The sequence below is a fragment of the Sorex fumeus genome, unplaced genomic scaffold (genome assembly GCF_029834395.1).
Source record: "Sorex fumeus unplaced genomic scaffold, SorFum_2.1 ptg000043l, whole genome shotgun sequence".
NCBI lineage: Eukaryota > Metazoa > Chordata > Mammalia > Eulipotyphla > Soricidae > Sorex > Sorex fumeus.
Window position 1 is genome coordinate 27,001,143 of NW_026606100.1, and position 22,703 is coordinate 27,023,845.

Consider the following 22,703-nt stretch of genomic DNA (forward strand, 5'->3'; position numbering starts at 1 on the left):
ACCCTCTTCCAACAAAATAAACTACAGACAGGGAAACTGAGGTAGAGAACTACATGGCTGCTGAGAGGCCCAGAGGCCCAGCCCGTGCCTGTCGGGCCCCATAGCACCAGGCTTCTAGAGCTGCCAATTTTCTCACCCCTGCCACCCACCTCCCGCCCACACCTGGCCTGGTGGGCACCAGGTGTTGGAGCAAAGGAGCAAGGCCCCACCTGCAGTCTTGCTCCGACATGGGGGCAGGCCTTCAAAGTGCGGGAGGACCCCCTTCGAACGGCTTTTATTGTGGGGTTTTTTTTTTTGGTCACACCCAGCAGTGCTCAAAGTTTGTTCCTGGCTCTGTGCTAAGGGATCACGCCTGGCGGTGCTTGGGGAACCATATGTGATGGCGAGGGCTCAACCTGTCGTCCACATGCAAAGCCAAGTGCCCTAACTGCTGAACTATCACTCCAGCTCGGGGCCTTCCTAATCCTGAGCACCTCATGGCAGCCAAGCGCTGAAAGCTCCGCCACGATTTCTGTCTCCCTTTAGGTGACAGGCTTTGTTTTATCTGGGGGAGCGAGAGGAGGGGGTCTGGGACCACACGCAGTGGGCGGCAGACTTCCGAGGGCAGAGGGCTTCTTGATGGCCACGGTTGGTCACCGGGCCCAGCCAGACACACTTGAGATGAGCAGGATCCGCAAGTCTGGCAAAGCCAGGGAGGGACAGAAGGCTCACGCCGAGCTGGGCAACTGAGGGCCCTCTGAGAACTCCTGAAGGCCAGAACGAAGGATGGACAGAGCTGGCTGAGAGGCTGCCGGGGGAGCCCAGGCCCGAGCCCTGAGCGCTGCTGGCTGCTCTCTGCCCTCTGGCAGCCTCTTTCTTGCCCTCTGCCATGGGAACTGCTCCTGCCCACTGGCCGTGCCCTGCAGAGCCCTGCGCCTTGGAGAGCAGCTGCAGGGGAGAAGGCTGGCAAGAGGCGGACCCCCGCCTTGCCCAGGCTCCGTCCCAGCTCTGGCGTGACCTGGGTGCTCTACGTGTCCCTACAAAGATGCCGTGGCCGCAGGGACGGGACACTCACCACCAGCTGCACGTGCTTGGCCAGGTGCGTGACGTCCATGGTCACGGCCGCTACCTTGATGAAGCCCAGAGCCGACTTGACCACGTCGCGGGTACGTGAGGCCAGGAGCAGACACACGTTCTGGAGCAGCTGTTCCACCGTGTCGGTCCCCATCAAGCCTGTGGCGGTGGGAGGGGAGGGGGGCAGTGTCAGAGCCCCGGGATCCCAAGGGCAGGGCGGACCCCTGCAGGGCCCCGTGAGCCCTGGAAGGTGTCGGCCCCCTTCCGGGAGGCGGGGCTGCTCTCCCGACAGAAGCGAGAGTCACAGGCTGGCGCAGGCGGGGTCCTTCCTCCAGGGGCCGGCTCTATTCTGGGGGCCGCTCCAGCCTGACTCTTAACCTTTCCCGTCCCCGAGACGCTGTCCTCACCTTTAAACTCGAAGAGGAGGTGGGTGAGGGCCAGGATGCTGCAGCTGACCATGGTCACGGCGCCCACGAGGCCGGGGTAGATCAGGACGAGGTAGCGCTGCAGCGCCTCTGAAGGCAGAGTCCGGGCGTCAGGGGCAGCACCGCGAGCAGCACCCCCACCTTGGCCCGCAGGGTCCCCTGTCTCACCTTCCTGGCTCTGGCCGAAGCGCAGGAAGGCGCGGCCCATCTCCAGCAGCAGGGCGAAGGCGTTCTTGCGTGCGCCCACCGACACCTCCTTGGTGCACAGGATCACCTGCCCAGGCCACTCTGTGAGCTGGGGGCGCCCACCAGCCCCCACCTGCCCTCCAGAACCCCAACAGGCCCCCACCCCGAGGAGACCCCCACCGCACCTGCTCGCACACCTCACCTCCGGGACAAGAGCGGCAATGAAGTCCTCGTGCTCGGCCGAGAGCTTCCTCACAATGTGGATGAGGCACTTCAAGCGGGGCTGTGGGGGACTACGGTCAGGGCCCTCCGTGCCGCCCCCACCCTGCAGCCCCCTCGAGGGTGCCCACTGCCCAGGCCCTCACCCTCTTGGCGGGCGAGGAGGTGCTCCGCAGAGAGTCCAGCAGGGTCTTCTTCAGGTCGTCCAGGTGGCTCTGCACAAAGCGCGCCCCTGGGCCCTGCTCGCTGGCACACACCTCCTCCAGCACGCGGTAGGCCTTCTTCTGCACCCCGTGGGCCTTGCTCTGGGGGCGCGGGAGGCAGGAACAGGCTAGGGAGCAGCACCTGCTGCCACATTCACTGACATGCACACGCACACTGACACAGTGACACACTCACACACACACACACACGCAGACACACACTGACACAGCGACATACAAGCACACATACTGACACAGTGACACACACAAACACACACACTAACACAGTGATACATACAAACACACGCTGACACAGCGACGACACACAAGCACACTCACTGACAGTGACACACACAGCGACACACACACTGACAGACAGCGAACACACTGACACAGCGACACACTTACACACATGCTGAGACATACACATGCACACTCACACAGAGACACACTCTCATACACAATGACAGTGACACACACACAGACACAGAGACTCTCACACAGACACAGTGACACACTCAGGCACACAAAGACTGACAGAGACATACTCTCACACACATACACACTGATACAGTGATACAGAGACACACTCACACACATTGACACATGCATACACACACTGAGACAGAGATACACTCACACATGCACACACAGACCAGGAGACACGCACGCACACACACTGACACAAGGACACACTCATACACACACTGAAAGACACTTACATGCGCTCACAGACATAGAGGCACTCACACATGCACACACACACTGACAGATACACTCTCATTGACATGCACACACGTTGACAGAGACACACAGCCACACTCACATTCTCACTAATACACACACTGACACACTCACACACACACTAAAAGATACACTGTCATCACACTTAATGCACTCACACACTCCCACTCATGCACACCGATACTCTCACACACCCACATCCATACCCACTCTCAGGCACACTGACACGCTCAGACCTGCCCACTCACTCTCTCACATATCCTGAAAGATGCTCTCTCATCACATCCAACACACACGCACACACATACACACCGAGACACTCTTAGACATACACTCCACTCACGCACACTCTCACATACCCATACACACCCTCTACATTCACACACTGACAAAGACACACTCACGCCGGCATCCCCCCACCACACGCGCGCGCGCGCACACACACACACACAATCAGAGGAGCAATCAGCCATGGGACAAGGCGAGCACCATCGCTTGCCGTGGGAGGGTGGGGCTCCCACCCGAGAAAGCGCCCCCAAGACCCCACGCTGGGCAGCGTCCTGGGCTGAGAACGGACGGGCCCTCTCGCGCAGGGGCTCCCTTCTCTGCAGGGCAGGGCTCACCTCCAGGTAGGGCCGGATGGTGGAGTACAGCTTGCTGATGGCAGCTTCGTCCGCATGAGGGGCCAACGCCACAACCAGGTCCAGGACAGACAATCTGTAAGGAAGAGGCCGGAGGGGCTGGGGGTGGCTGCGATCAGAGCGAAGAGGACAGGGGTCTCGGGGAGCCCACGGAGCCGTGGGAGCCAGCTGCGGGGGGGTGGGGGTGGGCAGCCTACCTGGTGAAGTCAGAGCTGGCAGGATCTAGCACCTTCGCGCTGGCCTTCTCCAGGAAGCCATTCACCAGCTGGTGACCGAGCGGGGGGTGGGAGGGGTGCGGAAGAGAAGCAGAGAGCAGGCTCAGGACATGGACCTGGACCCCTTCTTCTCCCGTCTTGCCCTCTATCCTGCGGGTGGCAGAGGCCCGGTGAAGCCCCACTCCCGCTCACACCCACCTGGGGCTCCGTAATGGTGAGGTAAGTTCGGATGGTCTCCAGCACGGCTCGGCGGGGGGTTGGAGTGTCCTCGGCTGCCACAGGCTGCCCGTACAGGTTGAAGAGGATTGGCAGAAAATTCTTGGCAAAGTGACTCACTTCGGCTCGGTCGGCCTCTGGCAGGAGAATTAAAGATTGGGCACCGGGGCTGGCAAGAGCATAGCGGGAATGGTGTCTGCCTTGCACACAGCTGACCCGGGTTTAATTCCCAGCATTCCATATGGTCCCTGAGCACATGAGCCACGAGTAACCCCTGTGCATTGCTCGGTGTGACCCAAAAAGTAAAAAAAAAAAAATAAGATTGGGCACCAAGGTGGAGGGGGGGGGGGGGGCTCTGCTACCCCCCGCAGAGGCTTCTGAGGAAGCTCATGACAGGACCCGAAAGCCATGGGCTGGGGGATACCTCTGAGATGGGAGAGGACGAGGCCAGAGGCCAGAGCACTGGACCCTGGACCCAACTGGGAACCCCACAGCCACCAGCATGAGGGGAGGAAAGAGCTCAGGGAGTCACGTCCCTGGCAGGGCAGAAAACAGGACCCAGGGACCCAGGTCATCCTAGCATCCGCCCTGACTCCCCACCCCAACCCAGAGCCCCCACTCACCTGCCTCACAGCCCTTGGTGATGAGGGTGCGCAGGGCCTGGCACACGGTGACCCTGAGGTCTGGGCGCTCACTGATGGCCATGCCCAGGGTCCGCGCCAGCCCTCGGAAGGAGGCGGCCACGTCTGTGGGCCTCGTGCAGAAGCCAGGCAGGAGTGTCCAGACCTGGGGAGGGGCGGGGGGAGGGAGAGTGAGGCCCCCAGAGGCAGCTCTGTCCTCCCAGGGACCCCGCCAGCCCCTACCTGCCACTGGAGCGTGTCGTAGATCTTGGACTCCACCGAGCTGCCCGCCTGGGCCAGGTCCATTGCTGGAGGGGACACAGGGACACAGTGAGACCTGGGGAGTCCTCCTGGCCAAGAGCTCCCTCTCCACCAACAGCAAACGCCCAGTGACAAGGCCAGGAGGTGGGCAGCTCCCCTGCCCTCAAACCACACCCCGACAGGGTTCATTCTCCCAGGTGAGAGAGCCCTGAGCAAATCAAGCATGGTGGGCCGGAGTCTCCTGCCCGGCTCCTGAGCCCCACACACACTCAAGCACACAACCAGGGTCATCCCAGACCCTCGGCGCCCTTCACCCACCTAACCAGGGATGCTAACTGAGCAGAGAACAAGGCAGCACATGGCTTTACTGCAGGCGCCCCAGGGTGACGTCATCTTCCTCACCCACGTCACCAATACCACATGTCAGACTCAGACCCGGAGCTGCAGTCTAATCTGCCCACAGTCACCTGGCCGAGAGAATGAGCCCAAGGGGCGGGTCTCACCATCCACCCACCAGCCCCTTCAACGCCATGCAGGGAGCCAGGACGGGGCCTCACCGCTCTCATCTCACCGGGGCCTCTGGGAGGGACTGGGGGCCAGCACAGGGCCGCGCCACACATTTAAACTGACTTGTCTCAACTACTCCCCGAGGGAGAGAGAGAGCCACGACCTGCCTGCTCTCGGGGTGTCCGGCCCCTCTGAGACCCTCCCGCCCCCGCCACAACCCCAAGGCAGGGGTCCAAGCACTGGCCAGCGTCTGCTGGGCGGGGTTCCCCTGCCGGAGGAGATGGCCGCACCTTTGCTCTTCAGGGTGGTGGCCAGGGGCAAGAAGTAGGAGGTGAAGAAACCAAGTCGTGTCTCCTGGACGTGGTCCCGGATGACGGGCAGCAGCCAACTCCGCGGGAAGTCCAGAGTCTCCCTGGTGGGGGAGAGCGGAGGCCATGAGGAAGGGGGACAGCACGCCCGGCCCCGTGAGCCCCGCGGGGACAGCCATAGGGGCCAGTCGCGCCCGTCACTCACTCGGAGCCATCGATTTCCAAGGGCACGGCCTCCAGCACCACCTCGGGCCCCATGCTGGCCACGGCGGCCCCCACGGCCTGGTCCAGAGCTGCCGTGTGGGGGAAGTGGGGGGAGAGGCGCAGGTCACACAGCGACTGGAGGCACTGCGGCAAGGACAGGGGACGGCAGGTGTCAAGGGGCGGAGCAAAGGCTTTGCAGGAGGGAGCCCCAGGTTCTGAGCCAACACCCTGGGGCGGCGGCGGGTGTGGCTGACTCCCTGCAGCCCCCTGAGAGTGCTTGTCGGGCTGAGGGAGAGCTCAATGGCAAAGGACGTGTTTGGTACATCTACACAATGGAGTACTATGTAGCTGTTAGAAAAGATGAAGTCATGAAATTTACATACAAGTGGTACTACATGTAGAGTATCATGCTAAGCGAAATGAGTCAGAAAGAGAGGGACAGACATTGAAAGATTGCATTCATCTGGGGAACGTAAAGTAACAAAATAGGAGACTAACACCCAAGAGTGGCCAAGATTAGTAACAGGAGGTTTGCTCCATGGCTTGGAGCCCAGCCGCACATGCTAAGGGAAAAGGCAGCTCAGATAGAGAAGGGAGCACCAAATAAAGGGTGTTGGGAGGATTCTCCCAGGATGAGAGATGCATGCTGAAAGTAGACTATAGACCGAACATGATTTCCACTCAATGCCTCTTTTGCAAACCACAACACCCAAAAGGAGAGAGAGAACAGAGGGGAATGCCCTGCCACAGAGAAAGGGTGGGGTGGGAGGGGATGGGGGGTGGGAGGGATACTGGGATCCGTGGTGGTGGGAAATGGGCACTGGTGGAGGGATGGGTATTCGATCATTGTATAACTGAAATCCAAGCTCAAAAATTTGTAAGTCTACAACTGTACCTCATGGTGTTTCACTAATAAAAATAAAAAAAAAAAGCACGTGTCTGGCATGTGTGAGGCCGGTGGGGTCCTCAGCTGGATGCAGCCCTAATGCCACCAAACCCAGTACCACAGGCCCAGTACCGCTGGGCCCAGATACTGGAGCCAGAATCACCAAGGCTGAACCACCGGGTTGCACCAGCAGGCCCAGGAGCATCCCTGTCCACCACCAAGGGGAAAGGATTAGCAGCTCCGGGACCCGCGGCTACACAGGGCTCACTCCCTCAGGTCCAGGTCAGCTCCAGTCAGTGCTCCCGGCCGGCAGCAGACCGACCCACAGGCGGTCTCCGTGATCCAGGTTCCCAGGGCTGCAGGGAGTTCTCTACTTGCTAATAACGCGTGAAACAAAGGACCAGGCCCAGAATTCCAGGTGACCCTGGGAAACGGGAAGCACTGGCAAGGGCAAAGCTGTCTGTGAAGAGGGACTCTGGTCACCTCTTGACTTTCAGGGGACACTAGGAAATAGGAAGCTGTAGCAAGGGCAGGGTCGTCCTTGAACAAGGAGTGACGGGGAGCCCCCACCTGCTGGTGAGGCACCTGGGGCTGAGGTGAGGGGCTGCGGAGCAGCCCGGCTGCTCAGAAGGGCAGGAAGTGGCTACCTCAAACCCAACTCACTCAGGACCCAATGCGTAAAGGGTCAGAAATGAACGGCAGGGGCCAGAGACACAGGAGAGCGGGGAGGGCGCGTGCCTTGCATGCAGCTAACCTAGGTTTGATCCCTCACACCCCATGTGGTCCCCTGAGCACTGCCAGAGTGATTCCTGGGCATGGAGCCAGGAGTAAGCACTGAGTACAACCTGGTGTGGCCCCAAACACAAAAATAAAAGGTGGGAGGCTGAGGGAGACTCACACTGGGCCTCTCAGAGTTCCAAACCTGCCAGCTCCAGCCAAGAGCAGGGAGCGGATGGGATGGGAGAGGACAGGGCCCCACACCCACCTGGCCCGAATCACCTGCTGGGGATCAAGTTGAGTACCTGCACGGGGGCACTTGCCATGGAGTCAGGGGCAGAGACCACCGAGACCTGGGTGCCCCCAAGAAGCCATGGCCCGGGCCCCCTCCAGGCCCGCCTGCAGTGCCCACCTCACCTTCCTCATCACGGGGTGGGCCTGCCTCCCGCACGCCTGGAAGAACACACACAGCAGCGACAACACGGAGCTCCAGGCTGCGTGGAACTTGTATGTCAGGCCCTCCTCCACACACCTGCCAGGGAGCACAAGGTCAGGGTCAAGGTCAGGCCTCTATGGGGAAGCCACTGGCCGGCACCAGGAGCTACAGAGCCAGGTCAAAGGAAACATGTGCCTCTCCTGAGCCTCAGATGAAGGCTCAGTTCTCCCGTGGGACTCAGTTCTCCTGTGAGTCCAGTCTCAGAAAACACCTGGGATTGCGGCCACCAGAAGAAACTTTCTGGGGCTGGAGAGATACTGCTAGCACCCAAACCAGGTTCGATCCCTGGCATCTCAGATGGTCCCCAGAGCACCGCCAGGAGTGATTCCTGAGTGGAGAGGCAGGAGTAAGCCCTGAGCATTGCTACATGTGGAAAACAAACAAACAAACAAAACCCCAGAAAATAAAAGACAAATCCAAGGAAACTTTCTGAAAGAAACATGTCTCCCCTCCAGGTGCAGCTTCTGGTTCTCACCTGAACATCTTGGCCACATACTGGGCAGGGCCTGTGCTGGAGGAGGTCACGGAGCCGATGTCAGTCATGTGAGGGGCCACGCATTCCCTCAGGAGCACCTGTGAGAAGAGGCACAGGCGTCTGGGCCCAGGCAGCCGCAACCACCACTGCTTCCCAGGATGTCAGCTTCCAGGGTGACAGCTTCCGGGGTGACTGACTGCTTCCTGGGTGATTACTTCTCAGGCTGACCATTTCTGGAATGACCCACTTCTTCCCAACGTGACAGACTGCTTTCCTCCTGATTACTTCCCAGCGTGCCAGTTTCTGGGGTGGCTGATTGCTTCCTGGGGTGACCGACTGCTTCCTACCTACTCCAAGGTGACAGTTTCAGGGTGACCGACTGCTTCCCAAAGCGGCTAGGGAACCCAGTGCCGCCTGAATCCCCTGGGCCGAGTGTGCTGGGAGAGGGCAACAAGAGGGCCTGTGTGCCCCAATCATTCCCATAGAAGTGGGGGCCCGGGGGATGGTACCTGGAGGCTCTGGGTGGCAGCTGTCACCACCTGTGAGTGGGGGGAGAGGAGGGAGCTCATCGCGGTTCCAAAGAAGCGAGGGAGGTGGCCCAGGCCCAGGTCCCGCTGCAGCCTGCCAAGACAAAAGGCTGCCATGAGCCCATCCGGGCCCTGGACACAGGGACCCAGGGCAACTGGGTCCAACAACAGCCATGCGGTTCAGTGGGGTCCCTCTGCTGAGCAATTTAACGAGGGCCGCCACTCACAACTACACACCGGGAAGGTTCAACAAGCTTCCGGATGTGAGAGGAAAAGCCGCTTCCTCATTGCACCTTCTCCCAGACGGACCCACGACACACTGTCCCGGGGAAAGGGAAGGTCCCCTCCCCAGAATCCAGAGAGGCCCACACGTACAGACACACCAACACTAACCACTGACCACACGAGAACATGGGCCAAGCACCCACGTGACATCAATTCATTTCAATCTTCTGACAAAAGAGATTAAGTTCCATAACAAATCTCATTTTATAAATGAGGAAACTAAGGCAGGGGAGAAAGAAGTAGCTTCTCCCTCCACTGCTGGTGGCATCGGCCTTGCACACGGCGGACCCAGATTTGATCCCCAGCATCCCAGATGGTTCCCCAAGTTCCACCAGGAATGATCTCTGAGCACAGAGTTAAGAGTGAGCCCTGAGAGTAGAGCCAGGAGTAAGCCTTGAGCACTGTTGGGGGTAGCCCCAACACAAACAACGATAACAAAAACCAGTATAATCATCACTTTTGCTGAAAGGTGGTTGAGTGTTCTATGTGAAAACCTACTAGTAACAATATTATAAACCACGTGCCTCGAGGGGAAAAAAAATAAGGTGCCTGCCCTAGAGGCAGATTGAGGGGAAGGAAGGAAACTAGGGGCACGGGTGGAAGGAAGTGGACACTGGCGGAGGACTCGGTGTTGAGACCATGTATGCCTGAAACGCAATCATGACCAACTGTAAATCACAGTGCCTCAATGAAAAAAGGAAGGAGACAGAGCAATAATAAAGCAGGAAGGGCATTTGCTTTGCACTTGGCCAACCCTGGTTCAATCCCCTGGCATCCCATATAGTCCCTTTAGCACCGCAGATCTGAAGTAGCCCCTGAGCATCTGCTGGGTGTGACCCCAAACCAAAAACAACAAGAATCATCCCTCTTGGGGCTGGAGAGGTAGTGCAGCAGGCCGGGCAACTGCCTTTCGGACAGCTGACCCAGGTTTGCGCGGAGTGCCGTCAGGAGTGACCCTTGAGTGAGGAGCCCGGAGCAAACCCTGCGCATAGCCAGGTGTGACACAGACCCTGACTCCCCTGGAAGAATCACCAGCCCTTGCTGCTCTGCACTTTGATTTACTCCGTCTGCCACACAGGTTGGTCCAGACTAACCCGCACACATCAAGTTTGGTTCTTCTAAGGCTGCAGAGCACTTCACCAGACCCTTCTGAGCCACCCAAAGGACAATCAGGCTATTCTAGGATCTGTTGGTTTGGGGGTCACACCTGACTGTGCTCCGGGTTTACTGCTGGGTCTCAGGGATCACTCCCGGTGGGACTCAGGGACCATATGCAGTGCCAGGGCCAAAATACAGGTAGTCACGTGCAAGGCAAGCGAACACCGTGTACTCTCACTCTGGGCCCCAGCTGCGTTTTAACCATCACTTATACAGCTACACCAAATACAATGTGACACACCACAGCACAAGTGTGAGAACCCTCCCATAACTGAGAGTTACTTTATTTCGGGGATGGGGAAACCCGAACCTCTGGCACTCTGGCTTAATGCTCAAAGGTCACTTCCAGGGTGCTCAGGGTAGCTGGCAGTTCCCAAAGCCTGGGCACCAGTGTGCGCTGTGACCCGCAGAGCCACCTCCCCGGCCCAAGGCCTCGGACGGAAGGAGAGCATGGGCTAAACTGCTGGTAAACGGCAGTTTGGGGGGCATGAAAGGATGAAAGGTAGGTGAAAGGCCTGCAGATGGGGCTGGAGACCCAGCTCTGCTCCTGAGCAGCTGCGTTCTGGTGCATAAACTGGGCCCAGCCCGTCTGCAGGGTCAATGACATCAGGCAGGCAGCCAGCTCAGGTACAGGGGAGCACGGGATGAGGGGAAGCACAGGCCCTGCACCATGATACCGCAGGGTTCCCTGAGTCCAGCAGAATGCAAGTGTCCGTAAATACGTCCTATGTGTATCGATACACTGATTCTCCCCTCCTTACTCCAGAACAGCGAACGGAATATTAAGTGGCTAATACAAAGGGGTCAAGCTCAACCCTGAGTCCTACTCCTGAGGCAGGAAGGGCTGGGCAAGGAGAGCCTGTGAGTGCAAGTGGGGGTGGCTGTGAGGGCAGCAGGGGTGGGGCTGTGGGGGCAGCAGTGGGCTATGGGGGCAGCAGGCCGTGGAAAGCACATCTCTCCTCTGAGCAGAGTGACAAGTGGGCTCTCTGGCTGCTCCTCGCAGCTCGCTGGCAAACGCGTCCAGAAAAGGAAACCCTCAGCCCAGACCAGGAGCTGGATGTGGCCAGGCCATGCACACACTCCGGGGGGGATGAGCCTCTGACCCACTACTGTCGCTGCCGCCCCGAGGACCACGGACCTGGGACCCTCCACCACGCCTACCTGACCAGGTTGATGTGGGCTTTCTCCATGACCTTAAGCCAGGCCAGCAGGGGCTGCAGATCATTCTCGCTGGGAACATAGTCATACAAGGCCTGGAGGGGACAGCAAATAGGCAAGTGTGCTCAGCGGCAGCTTAGGGAACAGACCTGCCCCCTAGACTCCGGCCTGTTGTGTGGGCAGACTGAGCCCCAAGAGTTCAGCCTGTTTCAGGCTAAGCAGGAGGCTGAGACGTGGACCCTCCCCTCCCCTCCCCTGCCCGGCTCTGCCTCTCCCAACTCGGGGAGGCCCTTCCACTTTGGGTTTCACAGGCTCCAGGTTTCGGGGTAGGCAAACTCCTCTGTCTTGGACCTGTGGATACCCGGGACATCACCTGCGGCCACTCACAACAGGCAGGCGGCAAAGCCCAGCGCCAAGTTCTGGGACCTTGTGTGGCCATGGGCCAGACAGTCCCCACCCTGCAGCAGAGTATGGTTTAGGACACAGGACCCTTGAGAGCCCAACAAAGGCCACAGAGACCTTCTCTGAGAAACTTCAGATCAAGGGGCTGGGAGCGGGAGTGACCACTGCGGGGTAGCTGTGTCCTTCTTCAGGGCACACTTTCCATTGTGCTTAAGCCTTCCTTCCCTCCCTGGAGAATCCACTCTCCCTAGAATCATTATCCTCCCTCAAAACTGTTGTACTTTAAAATAAAAAGGCTGCCAGGAGTCTCCTGAACAGAGCCAGGAACAAGCCCTGAGCACAACCAGGTGAGGAAGAAAGGAAGAAAAGGAAGGAGGAAAGGAAGGAAATTAGGGGGGCAGGGAGTGGCTCAGCAGTAGAGTGACAAAGAGAGGGAAAAGGGGGGAAGGAAGACTCCTATGGACACCCTGCACCTCTGGGATTAACCTTGGCGCCGCCTGCCTGTCCACTGGCTTCCTGCACAGGGTGCCCAGGCCACTGAGCCTCACTCTGGGGGCAAGGACTGGGCCGCGGCACCCCCTCCAAGGCCTCCCCTGGGACTCACCGTGATGATCTGGGCGTTGAGCTCTGCCGAGAGGGTACCAGGGCCAGGCTTGGAATGGAAGAGGCCGTGAAAGGCCTGCATGGCACAGGCTGTCACCAGCTGAAGAAGACATGGAGGGTGAGTGGCCACCACAAGGCCTGCCTGGGCACGACATCACAAGCCCTACTTCCCGCAGTGAGCTGAGGGGAACCTGGCCCCAGCACCTCAAACACGCGCCACAGCTGCTTGCTCAGAGGTTCAGGGGTCGTGCAGCTACTGCTCAGGCTCACAGGGTGGGGGACCACCAGAGCCGCCCCAGCGGGGCTCGGGGGAAACACGCAGTGCCATGAATCAAGCTTGAACCCTGGGCCTGCCTTTACCTGCCAGGTGCATGCTCCAACCCCCTGAGCTATCTCCCCAGCCCAGGACTGTCTGCTTCCAGGGCAACCACTGAGGAGACACAGAATGATTTAGACGGGGGCCAGAGTGATGGCTCAGTGGGTAGGAAGCTTGCCTTGCGCAAGCCAATGCAGGTTCGATCCCCGCCACCACATACAGTCCCCCAAGCTATGTCAGGAATGATCCATGAGTACAGAGCCAGGAGTAAATCCTGGGCACCATCGGGTATGGTCCAAAACACAAACAAACAAACAAAAAATCCTTTAAACCAAGACAGTGGAGAAAGCTAAGTGAAATGCTATTCATCTGTGTACCGTAGAGAAAGGGTCTGAAGGGACTCAGGAAGGTATCTGCTCTGCTTATCTTCGGAAATGGAACTTGGAGGGAAAAGAGAGGCCTAGCTGCCATGCCCCTTTGAGTTTTTTCCATTTAAACAGTGACCATGTTGGGGCTGGAGTGATAGTACAGCGGATAGGGCGTTTGCCTTGCACGTAGCCAACCTGGGTTCGATTCCCAGTATCCCATATGGTCCCCCAAGCACCGCCAGGAGTAATTCCTGAGCGCATGAACCAGGAGTAACTTGTGTGCATCACTGGGTGTGACCCAAAAAGCAAAACAAATAAATAAATAAACAAACAGTGACCATGTTATCTGTGGCCATCTAAGGTATGGCCATGTGAAAACACAGCAAGAGACAGGCAGAAGGCAGAGAGGCGGGGGGCAGTCCTAAATGCCTTCAGAGCTGCAACGCTGACTTATCAGGAGGGAAAAAAGGAGAAATGGCCAAGTGTGATAAGGGGCTGGAGGCTGGGCCTCGGTCTCACTCATCTGGTCTCTGAAGCCAGCTCCTGACCACCCACGAACAGGACCTGCAGCGGCCCTGCCACTGGGGTGCGGGGAGGACAGGGGGGTGAGACCCCAGGCCCTGCTCTGGGTCTGACTGGTGAGTGGCACAGTGCAGCCGCGGAGGCCCGGGTCCGACGCTCTGCCCCGCGCCCCTAGCCCACTCCAGGGCCCCAGCTCACCACATGGCTCAAGGTCATAACCCTGAGGAGTGTCTCGCAGCAGCTCTTGACCAGGCCTTCAGGGAAGCAGGGCAGCAGGTCCTTCAGCAGCGTCAGCATGTGCAGTGTGCCGGTGGCCTCCTTGGCACCTGGCGGGCCCAAAGCGGAGCCTCAGTGCCTGCCCTGCCCCCACCCAGACCCCTGCCCTCCAGGCCCCGCTCCCACCTCCGGACTTCTCCATCTCCTGGATGCAGAACTTGGCGGTGGACGCAGCAGCAGGGTGGTGGGCGGGGGCCTTGTCCCCGAACATGAAGTCACTGCCCTTGAGGACTGAGCACACTCCGTGCTGGGCAGCCTTGCGGACCTGCGGGCAAAGGGGCACAGGTCAACATCATCGGTACCATGCCCTGGCCCGGGCGGCGTGGGACAGTGAGACTCACAGCTCCAGTCCTTGCTCCCCTGATGTGAGCGCCCACCCACAGCCCTCCGAGCCAGACCCCCAGCGAGAGCAGAGCCAACGACCCACACTGGCCCCGGAGGCTGAGAATAAACAGGCCCATACCTGAGGCGGAACCACCCTGCAGACAGTAGAGCAGGGGGCTGCTTTTACACGGTGCCGGGCAACATGTGGACCAAGCAGCCTCCAGCAAGCGGAAGGCCCCGGGCACAGTGTTCCCTGGCTTCAGTCCCGCCCTCCACCTTGGGGGGACCCAGTGGCAGAGCACCGCCACCAGCCCGTGAATGCAGGCGTGTCCCCGCTGCTCTGCGGCCCAGTCGGTGTCATGAGCCCGCTTCACAGGCACGAGACTGAGGCTCAGGGAGCAAGAGCCACCCGCGGTCACGGTGAGACCGAGGCTCAGGGAGCAAAAGCCACCCGCAGTCACGGCACAGGCAGCCAAGCCAGTATCCAGTCTGAGGTGCAGGTCACTCCGAAGGGCCCTCAGTGGACCTGGCGGGGAGCACCCTGGACGAGGGCCACCGTGGTCTTCCTGAGAGCCAGACAGGCCCCGGCTGCCCACCCCGGTCCAGGCCCAGTGGCTCACCTTGGGCTTGGCATGCACGGTGAAGCTCAGCAGCCCGTGGTACACCTGCAGCGTCAGGGGGTAGCCCCAGGACTCCAGATCCTGTTTCCTCAGTAGGGTGGCGAGGCAGGAGAGGACCTGCAGGAGGCCAGGCGGCTCAGCACTGCTGCCCCGGCGACCCCCACTGCCTGGGACCCCGAGGGTCTGCGGGGGGGGTGGGGGGGAGGGAGGTACACCCAGGCCAGAGTGAAGGGGGGCAGGGAGCCAGGCCCTCACCCAGCGGAGAGCGGAGGTGGAGCTGCCGCCAGCCTGGGCAGACAGGAGGTCCATGAAAGCTTTGGAGGTGTCCGAGAACTTCTTAATGAGCACGGGGCTGGGCACGCTGCGGGGCCAGAACAGACGGTCAGCCCCGTGCCGTGGCCCTCCTGGGCTCCAGGAGGACGCTGGCTGCTCTCCCTCCTGGCCCTTCCCTGTCCCCCCACCCTCTCTACTGCCCAAGGCATTCCCCCTGGCGCCCCAGGGCTGGGCCCATCCCGGACACAGTGTCCCATCTCCCCAAATGAGCCGGGAGCAGCCTCCATGCACTGCCGGGTACGGCCCCAGCTGTAAGATAGAGCTGTGAATGGAAGGGTAAGTGCCACGGAGCTTCTGAGGGGCTGCAGGTCGACACCTGCCCTGGTGCTGAGCACCCGCAGGCGTCCTGCCCCCTCAATGCTCAGAGAGCGCCCCCGCCAGGCCCCGGGACTCTCCCCTTTCCACACCGTCCTGGGGCTGTGACATTCCTCCCAACAGCTGCCCAGCCCCCTCCCTGTGGCCACCACGGGGCTCACCGCTTCAGGACGAGGTTGAGCAGGTAAGCGACAGCGGCCAGAGACTCGGGGGATTCCACGGCTTCCATTGTGGTCATCTGAGGGCCAACCACAGGGCACGAGTGAGATGTGGGGCATGCCAGGACAGCGGAGCACCGGGGGGAGCCACACGCCCAGCGGGAAGGTTGTGAGGCATGAACCCCGGCTCCACCAGGGCAGGTCTCTGGGCCAGCAGCCTGCCCGCTTGGTGACTCAGTTTCCTCATTTGTAAACAGAGGTCAAGAGGTTTTGTGAGGGGCCCGAGCAACAGCACAGTGGGGAGGGGTTGCCGGCGGCCAACCCAGGTTCGAGCCCTGGCACTCTGTACAGACGCCAAAGCGTCACAGAGGGGCAGGGGAACAAGTGCTATTTGTAACCACTGAGAACCCCTAAGGGCTTTATTCATCAGGTCACAACTACTTTTCTGTTTGTGTATGGGGGCCACGCCAGAAGTGCTTAGGGACTGCTCATGGGTTGCTCCTGGCAGTGCCCCGGGAACTATACGGTCCTGAGGATTGCGCCTGAGTCTGCCACAAGCAGAGCATGTGCTCAGCCTGTGGGGTATCTCCCGGGCCTCAGTTATACAACGCCAACCACATTAATAATCCTGAGGGAATGAAGAGATCAGATCGGGATTTAGAGCACTGGCCTTGCATGTGGCTGATCCCTGGCACCAAATGGCCCCTGAACATTGGAACAGCCCCCAAGCCCTCCCTGTCTGCTGTCGCCCAAACCCAACAACACCAAGAGAAAATTAAACCCGAGACAGGACAAGGTGAAGGTGCATGCCTTGCTCGCGACGAGGCCCAGTTCAGTCTCAGGGGTATGATGGAGCGTGACCAGCCTCTGCAGCTTTGGGCCTTCACACAAAATGACCCAGGTAGCAGGGACTGGGTAGGAGGGGTCCCCAGAGCACAACTTGAGAGTCCTCACAAAACTAAATAAATAAAACTGAAGGGCATTTTGGAGATGGCAAAAGTGCACTTTGTTTATAAAAACCATAAACATCAACAATAGAAACAATGTTACCTAGGCTATAAAAAATTTTTAATTAGGAAGCCGGCCAACCTGGGCCAATTTCCAACATCCCAAATGGTCCCCTGAGCACTGCCAGGAGTAATTTCTGCGTGCAGAGCCAGAGTAACCCCTGTGCATCGCCGGACAGGACCAAAAAAGCCAGAAAAAAAAAGTTTTCATTAGGGCTTGGGATCAGAGAGATAGTACTATAGGTAGGGTATTTGCCTTGTACTCAGTTAACCCAGGTTCAATCCTGGGCACCCCAAATGGTCTCCAAAACCCATCAGGAGTGATCCCTGAGTTCAGCGTCAGAAGTGAGCCGAGAACTGTGGGGTATGGCCTGAAGAAACAAAAATAAATAAAATTAGGGGCTTTAGGAGTAGTATAGGGTTTAAGATATTTCCCTGACACCATATATGGTTCCCCAAGCACCACCAGAAGTAATCCCTGAGCACAGAACCAAGAGTAAACACCTTACTCTCTGTACCATCTCTCCAGCCCCTAGAAATTAAAAAAATAAAAAAAAGCAGGTGCCGAGAGAACATACGGAGCAGGGTGCTTGCTTTGCACACAGCTGACCCAGGTTTGATCCCCAGCATCCCAAAGGGGCCCCCAAGCCCACCAGGAGTGATCTGTGAGTGCACAGCCAGGGAAAGCCCTGAGCACCATCGGGTGTGATCCCAGAACAAAACAGAAAAACACAAAAAGTAATTAAAACAAAATTTAAAATAATACAGGCATGCCCAATTCTATCACATTCCTTCTGAAAAACTCACCAACCAGCTCACAAAAGAGTGGGGAACATTTCAGTGATGTTCTGGTTTTACTATGGAAACATTTTTGCCCTAACCAACCCCACAAAAGGGTTATGGAGACATCTAGACCACACTTAACACTTAAAAATTTTTCGAGGGTCTAGTGGGCTCACCACAGCTTCATGAAGGAACATAACCGAACCATGACTTTAGTTTTACCAGAACATGCAGCAAATCCCAACTGCGCCCTGAGCCCTTTGCGCATAAATAACCAAGGTAGTGCCACCTGCCGGAGGCCCCTCTCTGCCCACCCCCAGATCATGGTGCTCACCTGCCACTGCAGCACATCAACCATACCACCACCCACCCTTGCCCCCAATATCACCACTCACCAGCGCGGCAAAGTACTCAGTCTCCGTCTCCTTCCCTCCCTCGGAGCGGATCACCTCCGTAACAGCTGCCAGGACAGCACAGATCTGCGCAGGAGAGAGAGGCCGCGTGGGCATCAGTCGTAGATGCAACCCCGCTTTGCTCGCTTACAAATTCATCTCCACGGAGCCCAAGATCAATGAGGTGAGCAATGAGGTTGAGAAGCAGCCAGGGGGAATACACCCCAGGGCCAGCAAACAGGGCCCCAAACACCCCCACCCCCAGGCCTCCATCCCTGAGACACACTTGTGCCAAATGCAAACAGCCGTCCAGGAAGCTGGTCCCTATTATTCTCTTCCACAGTGTGTGTGTGTGTGGGGGGGGGGGGGGTGGGAGGGAGACGAGGAGCCAGAGATGATAGTTTATCCTGCTGATTCCAATTCAGGGGCTCAGCATAGTCAGAAAAAGCCTCTAAGCACCAGCAGATGTGGGCTGGTGGAATGGGCCAGAGAGAGAAGGCACAGGGGTGAGAATGCTTATTTTATTTATTTATTTTTTTAAGTAAAACATTTTATGTGGAGGGTTTTTGAAGGGAAGAAGGAAGAGAAAGTGGGAGGGAGTGGAGAGTAAGAGAGACAAAGTAATGCACTCAAGAGAGAATGCGGGCTTCTCCAAGGGTGGAGAGAGCCCCTACACACACCCCAGCATTAGGCATGAAAGCATGAAAGTACACATCGCAAGAGGGGAGATGCAGGCAACACACATGCTCAGGCACTACATGGGCTCAGGCAGCATATGCGCCAGGATGCTTATTTTAAATGCAACCAACTCCAGCTCAATCTCCAGAGCCGTATGGTCCCCCAGCATCACTAGGAACGACCCTGAGCAGAGGCAGGAGTAGCCCCCAGCACTCCCAACCTCCATCCCTCCAACACAAAATAGCCTAGAACAGCACGTTTTTGCTTGTTTGGAAGCCACACCTGACAGTGCTCTCAGACTCCTCTCGGCTTCATGCCCAGGGTAGAGGCAGGGACTGGGCCAGACTTCCTACATGCATAGCAGGCACCCAGCCCATTCAGCTGTCTGACCCATTAATTTTTAACCTTTTCATTTTAAATACTTTTTTAAAAACATAGAACTGGGGCTGGAGTTATAGTATAGTGGGTAGGGAGTTTGCCTTGCATACGGCTGACCCAGGTTGGAATCCTGGCATCCCATATGGTCACCCCAGCACTGTCAGGAGTAATTCCTGAGTGCAGAGCCAGGAGTAAACCCTGAGCATCGCTGGGTGTGACCCAAAAGGCAAAAAAACAAAAACAAAAACATGGAACTGAAGCAATATAGTAGCAATATAGTACAGTAAGGCATCTGCCTTGCACATAGCTGAGCCAGGTTCAATCCCTGGCACCCCATATGGTCCCCAGAGCACACTGCCAGGAGTAATCTGAGCATTACTAGGTGTGCCCCCCCCCAAAAAAAAAACATGGGACTGGAGAGATAGTACAGAAGGTAAGATGTCTTGTAAGCAGCCACTTCCAGCAACCACATGTAGTTCTCAGAGCATCGCCAGGAATGACCCCTGAGCACAGAGGAGGAACAGCTCCTGAGCCACATTGGATGTGTCCCCAAAACCCCCAAAATAAGTAAAATGATAAAAAAATAAATACATTTTCTAATATAGATCATATGCTGAAATGATAATCTGGATAGACTAGAATAAACTGAAATACTGTAAAAACTAGTTCTGCTTTCTCTTTACTTTTTTCTTTTGGTAGCGCCAGGAAGTGGAATCCAAGGTCCACCCACGCAAAGCATATGCACCAGCCCTGACCTTTATATTCCTGGTCATTTCCACTGAAACTTTTAAGTGACTTATGTAGTCCACATTACATTTCTGGTCTGCTTGGGAGAATAAACGTGGATCTTTACTTCTGTTGGTCTGGATTTTGGTTTGAGGGCCATAGGCAGCAGCGCTAGGGACAGGAGCTGCTCCAGGAGCCTGGCCCCACCACAGACGCAGGGCAGGCCTCACACATGGCAAAGCTCTACCACTGGGCATCATGCCTGGCTTGGAACCAATTTTCAAAAGTAGCTTTCAGGGAAGAGCTCAGCTGGAAGAAAAAGGTTGACATTCTGGGGCTGGAGCAATAGCACAGCAGGTAGGGCATTTGCCTTGTTAGTGGCCGAACCCAGGATGGATCCCTGGCATCCCATATGGTCCCCAGAGCACCATCAAGAGTAATTCCTGAGTGCAGAGTCAAGAGTTAGCGCTGAGCATCGCCGGGTGTGACCCAAAAATCCAAAAACAAACAAACAAAAACACCACCACCAACAACAAAAATCAAACCTACATTCTATTAAACAATGGCAATTCGTACAATTTTGATATGGATCATTGAAACAATAAAACATGCGCTGGGAAGATCAACAGGCTGATCGGAAGGCTCTGTGCTGGAGGCCTAGCTTGATCACAGGCACTGCATGGTCTCTGGAGCATCACCAGGAGCAAGCCTCAAGCCCAGAGGCGGGGTAGCCCCACAAGGTGCAACCCCCACCCCCCTCGCTCCAGCAAAAGATGTAGAAATCCCCGCTGCTGAGTTGGGAAGGAACGGCGGTCGCACTCACCTCCTTGTGGGCGGCCGAGTTGGACTCCCAGAAGCGCTGTACTTTGCTGAAGGTGACGTTGGTGCAGTCGGAGAGGCCACTCAGGAAGGTGCCCGAGGTGCGTTCGGAGGGGGCCAGCGCCACCTCTTCTCCGTCCACGGCCATCTCGGCCCCTTCGTTCGGGCCCAGGCGCAGGGACCCCGACTGCAGCTCATTGTGCAGCTTGACGGCGTCCACCGTCAGCTCGCTCTTGCCTGGGAAGCAGAGGCCGGGGAGGTCGCGCCCTGCCTCCCTCCCGGCCGCACCTCCTGGCCGCATCACGCACACCCTCTCCCCCCAACCGCACCCGCAGCCCCCAGGGGCCGGGGCTCGGCACTGGCCTTGGCTCCTGGGCCAGCTGTGTGCCCAGAACTTGGGGAACCCTGCAAGGGGGCGTCTGCTGAGGTCACCTCCAGCCACGACCGGGGCGGGGGGACCCATGCAGGGGGCTGGGGGGGATCAAGGGGGAAAGGCTGAGTGCAGGGGGTGGGGCCCACGCGCGGGAGTCAGCTCCGTCCCTCCTCGGGACTCGGTTTCCGCCGCTGTCCAGAGCCTTGACAGCAGGTTCCAGCTGAGCTTCGGGACGTGCAGAGGGGCCCGCCCCCCTCCCCCAGCCAGGAGCCGCGCCCGGGCCTCGCCCCCCCCCGCCGTACCTGAAGGCCGGCTGAAGAAGCGGCTGCGGGCTGCCTGGCGGTGGTGGCAGGTGGCGGGGTTGCTGTCGCTACTGTGTCCTTTCTTCCAGCGTTTCAACTTAGCCGAGACCCCGGACGGTAACTTGCCCGAGCGCCCCATGTCCACGAAGCCCGCCACAGGGGGCCGAGTGACAAGGACCGGCCGCTAAAGACTCAGAAACACGCGCAGAACCCACGTGGGCCCCCGGCCGGCTTCACTTCCTGTTCCTCTAGCGTCACTTCCGGTGCTCTCCCGTAACCACAGCAACAGGCCCCACATCCGGTTTCAGATTCCCCCCCCCAGGCTCTGCATCCCTGAGCGCCAGAGGCCAGGGAAGGTCCGTTGCTATGGAGGAAGTTCTGTTACTAGGAAGTTCCTGGGGCTCCTGCTCCAGGTGTGAGCCTTAGGGAAAAAAATGAAAAGACTGTTCAATCAGCTTAATCAATGGCTGAATAAATAGTACTCCTACATTAAAGAAAGAAAACGGAAATTGTGTTTTGGATTAACAAACTAACGTATAATTATAATAGCTTTGAAAAGAATTTCATAAAGTAAGCATGTAACTTTGTAACTATGTATTTCCTGGTGATTCAATAAAAAAAAAATTTTTCTTTTTTTCGAAGTGGGATGGGGGGTGAGGGGTGGACCTACCTGAAGATGCTCAGGAGTTTCTCCTGGCTCCTCTCTCAGAAATTACTCCTGGAAGTGCTCAGGAGACCATATGGGATGCCGAGGACAGAGCCAGGGTTGGCCGCATACAAGGCTGCATAACTTAGCCCCTGTGTTATGGCACCAAGCCCCGAAATAAATTTTAAAAAATGTTTAAAGTTAACACAAAAACAGGGATAAGTAGTCTACAATCTTAGCAGTCAGGGTGGCAGTTACCATAGTGGCAATAATTGAGAGTGCACATGTGGAACAACAGTGAAAGGTTTGTTTTTTTTTGTTGTTGTTGATTGTGTTGATTTTATTGATATATTGACTTAAGGAGCCTGCCAACTCCTCCTAGCAGTGCTCAGGAAGATTATGTGGTGCTGGAGATTGAACCCAGGCTCCCCACATACAAAACTTGCCTTGCATGTGACTGCCCCGAGTTTGATAGCCAAACTATGTTCCCCTGAGCATCACCAGGAGTGATACCTGAGCACAGAGCCTGGCGGAGATCTGAGCACTGCTGGGTGTGTCCCCCAAAACAAAGTAAGTAAAGAAATAGTAAAATGAAATACACGGATGTTTTCGCTCTGTGATGGTTCATTGAGCGGTGTTATCGTCTGTATACTTTTTCTGTATGTACATTGTACTTCTTAGGTTTCCAAAAATAAGTCATGGCCCTCACCCACAAGAACAGGAAGATTGCTAAGGTGAGAACAAGGTATTGCACAAAGGCAGTCAGCTCTGGACCCCGTGTCACCAGGCTCCCATTGAGATCCCTCCTGGGATGCAGGCCGAGAGAAGGGAACTAGTAGTCTAGGGAGGAAGAGAAAG

General features: G+C 57.4%; 1 protein-coding gene across 1 annotated transcript in view; it reads right to left on the bottom strand.

Annotated features, from left to right (window-relative positions):
* The window catches only part of RRP12 (ribosomal RNA processing 12 homolog), a 28,797-nt gene extending 7,434 nt beyond the window's left edge, over positions 1 to 21,363 (bottom strand). Inside the window, exons 1-25 of the mRNA XM_056120399.1 lie at positions 21,200 to 21,363; positions 20,529 to 20,761; positions 17,927 to 18,010; positions 15,745 to 15,821; positions 15,191 to 15,296; positions 14,936 to 15,052; positions 14,118 to 14,256; positions 13,914 to 14,041; positions 12,511 to 12,609; positions 11,508 to 11,599; positions 8,886 to 8,997; positions 8,377 to 8,474; positions 7,823 to 7,937; positions 5,804 to 5,946; positions 5,581 to 5,702; positions 4,766 to 4,830; positions 4,526 to 4,688; positions 3,885 to 4,039; positions 3,669 to 3,736; positions 3,454 to 3,547; positions 2,030 to 2,188; positions 1,867 to 1,947; positions 1,647 to 1,752; positions 1,461 to 1,568; positions 1,055 to 1,212 (exon numbers count right to left, since the gene is read on the bottom strand). Coding sequence (XP_055976374.1) covers positions 1,055 to 1,212; positions 1,461 to 1,568; positions 1,647 to 1,752; positions 1,867 to 1,947; positions 2,030 to 2,188; positions 3,454 to 3,547; positions 3,669 to 3,736; positions 3,885 to 4,039; positions 4,526 to 4,688; positions 4,766 to 4,830; positions 5,581 to 5,702; positions 5,804 to 5,946; positions 7,823 to 7,937; positions 8,377 to 8,474; positions 8,886 to 8,997; positions 11,508 to 11,599; positions 12,511 to 12,609; positions 13,914 to 14,041; positions 14,118 to 14,256; positions 14,936 to 15,052; positions 15,191 to 15,296; positions 15,745 to 15,821; positions 17,927 to 18,010; positions 20,529 to 20,761; positions 21,200 to 21,338 — 2,961 coding nt within the window. The 5' untranslated portion in view covers positions 21,339 to 21,363. The remainder of the gene's footprint in view (positions 1 to 1,054; positions 1,213 to 1,460; positions 1,569 to 1,646; positions 1,753 to 1,866; positions 1,948 to 2,029; positions 2,189 to 3,453; positions 3,548 to 3,668; positions 3,737 to 3,884; positions 4,040 to 4,525; positions 4,689 to 4,765; positions 4,831 to 5,580; positions 5,703 to 5,803; positions 5,947 to 7,822; positions 7,938 to 8,376; positions 8,475 to 8,885; positions 8,998 to 11,507; positions 11,600 to 12,510; positions 12,610 to 13,913; positions 14,042 to 14,117; positions 14,257 to 14,935; positions 15,053 to 15,190; positions 15,297 to 15,744; positions 15,822 to 17,926; positions 18,011 to 20,528; positions 20,762 to 21,199) is intronic.
* Positions 21,364 to 22,703: the final 1,340 nt, after the last annotated feature.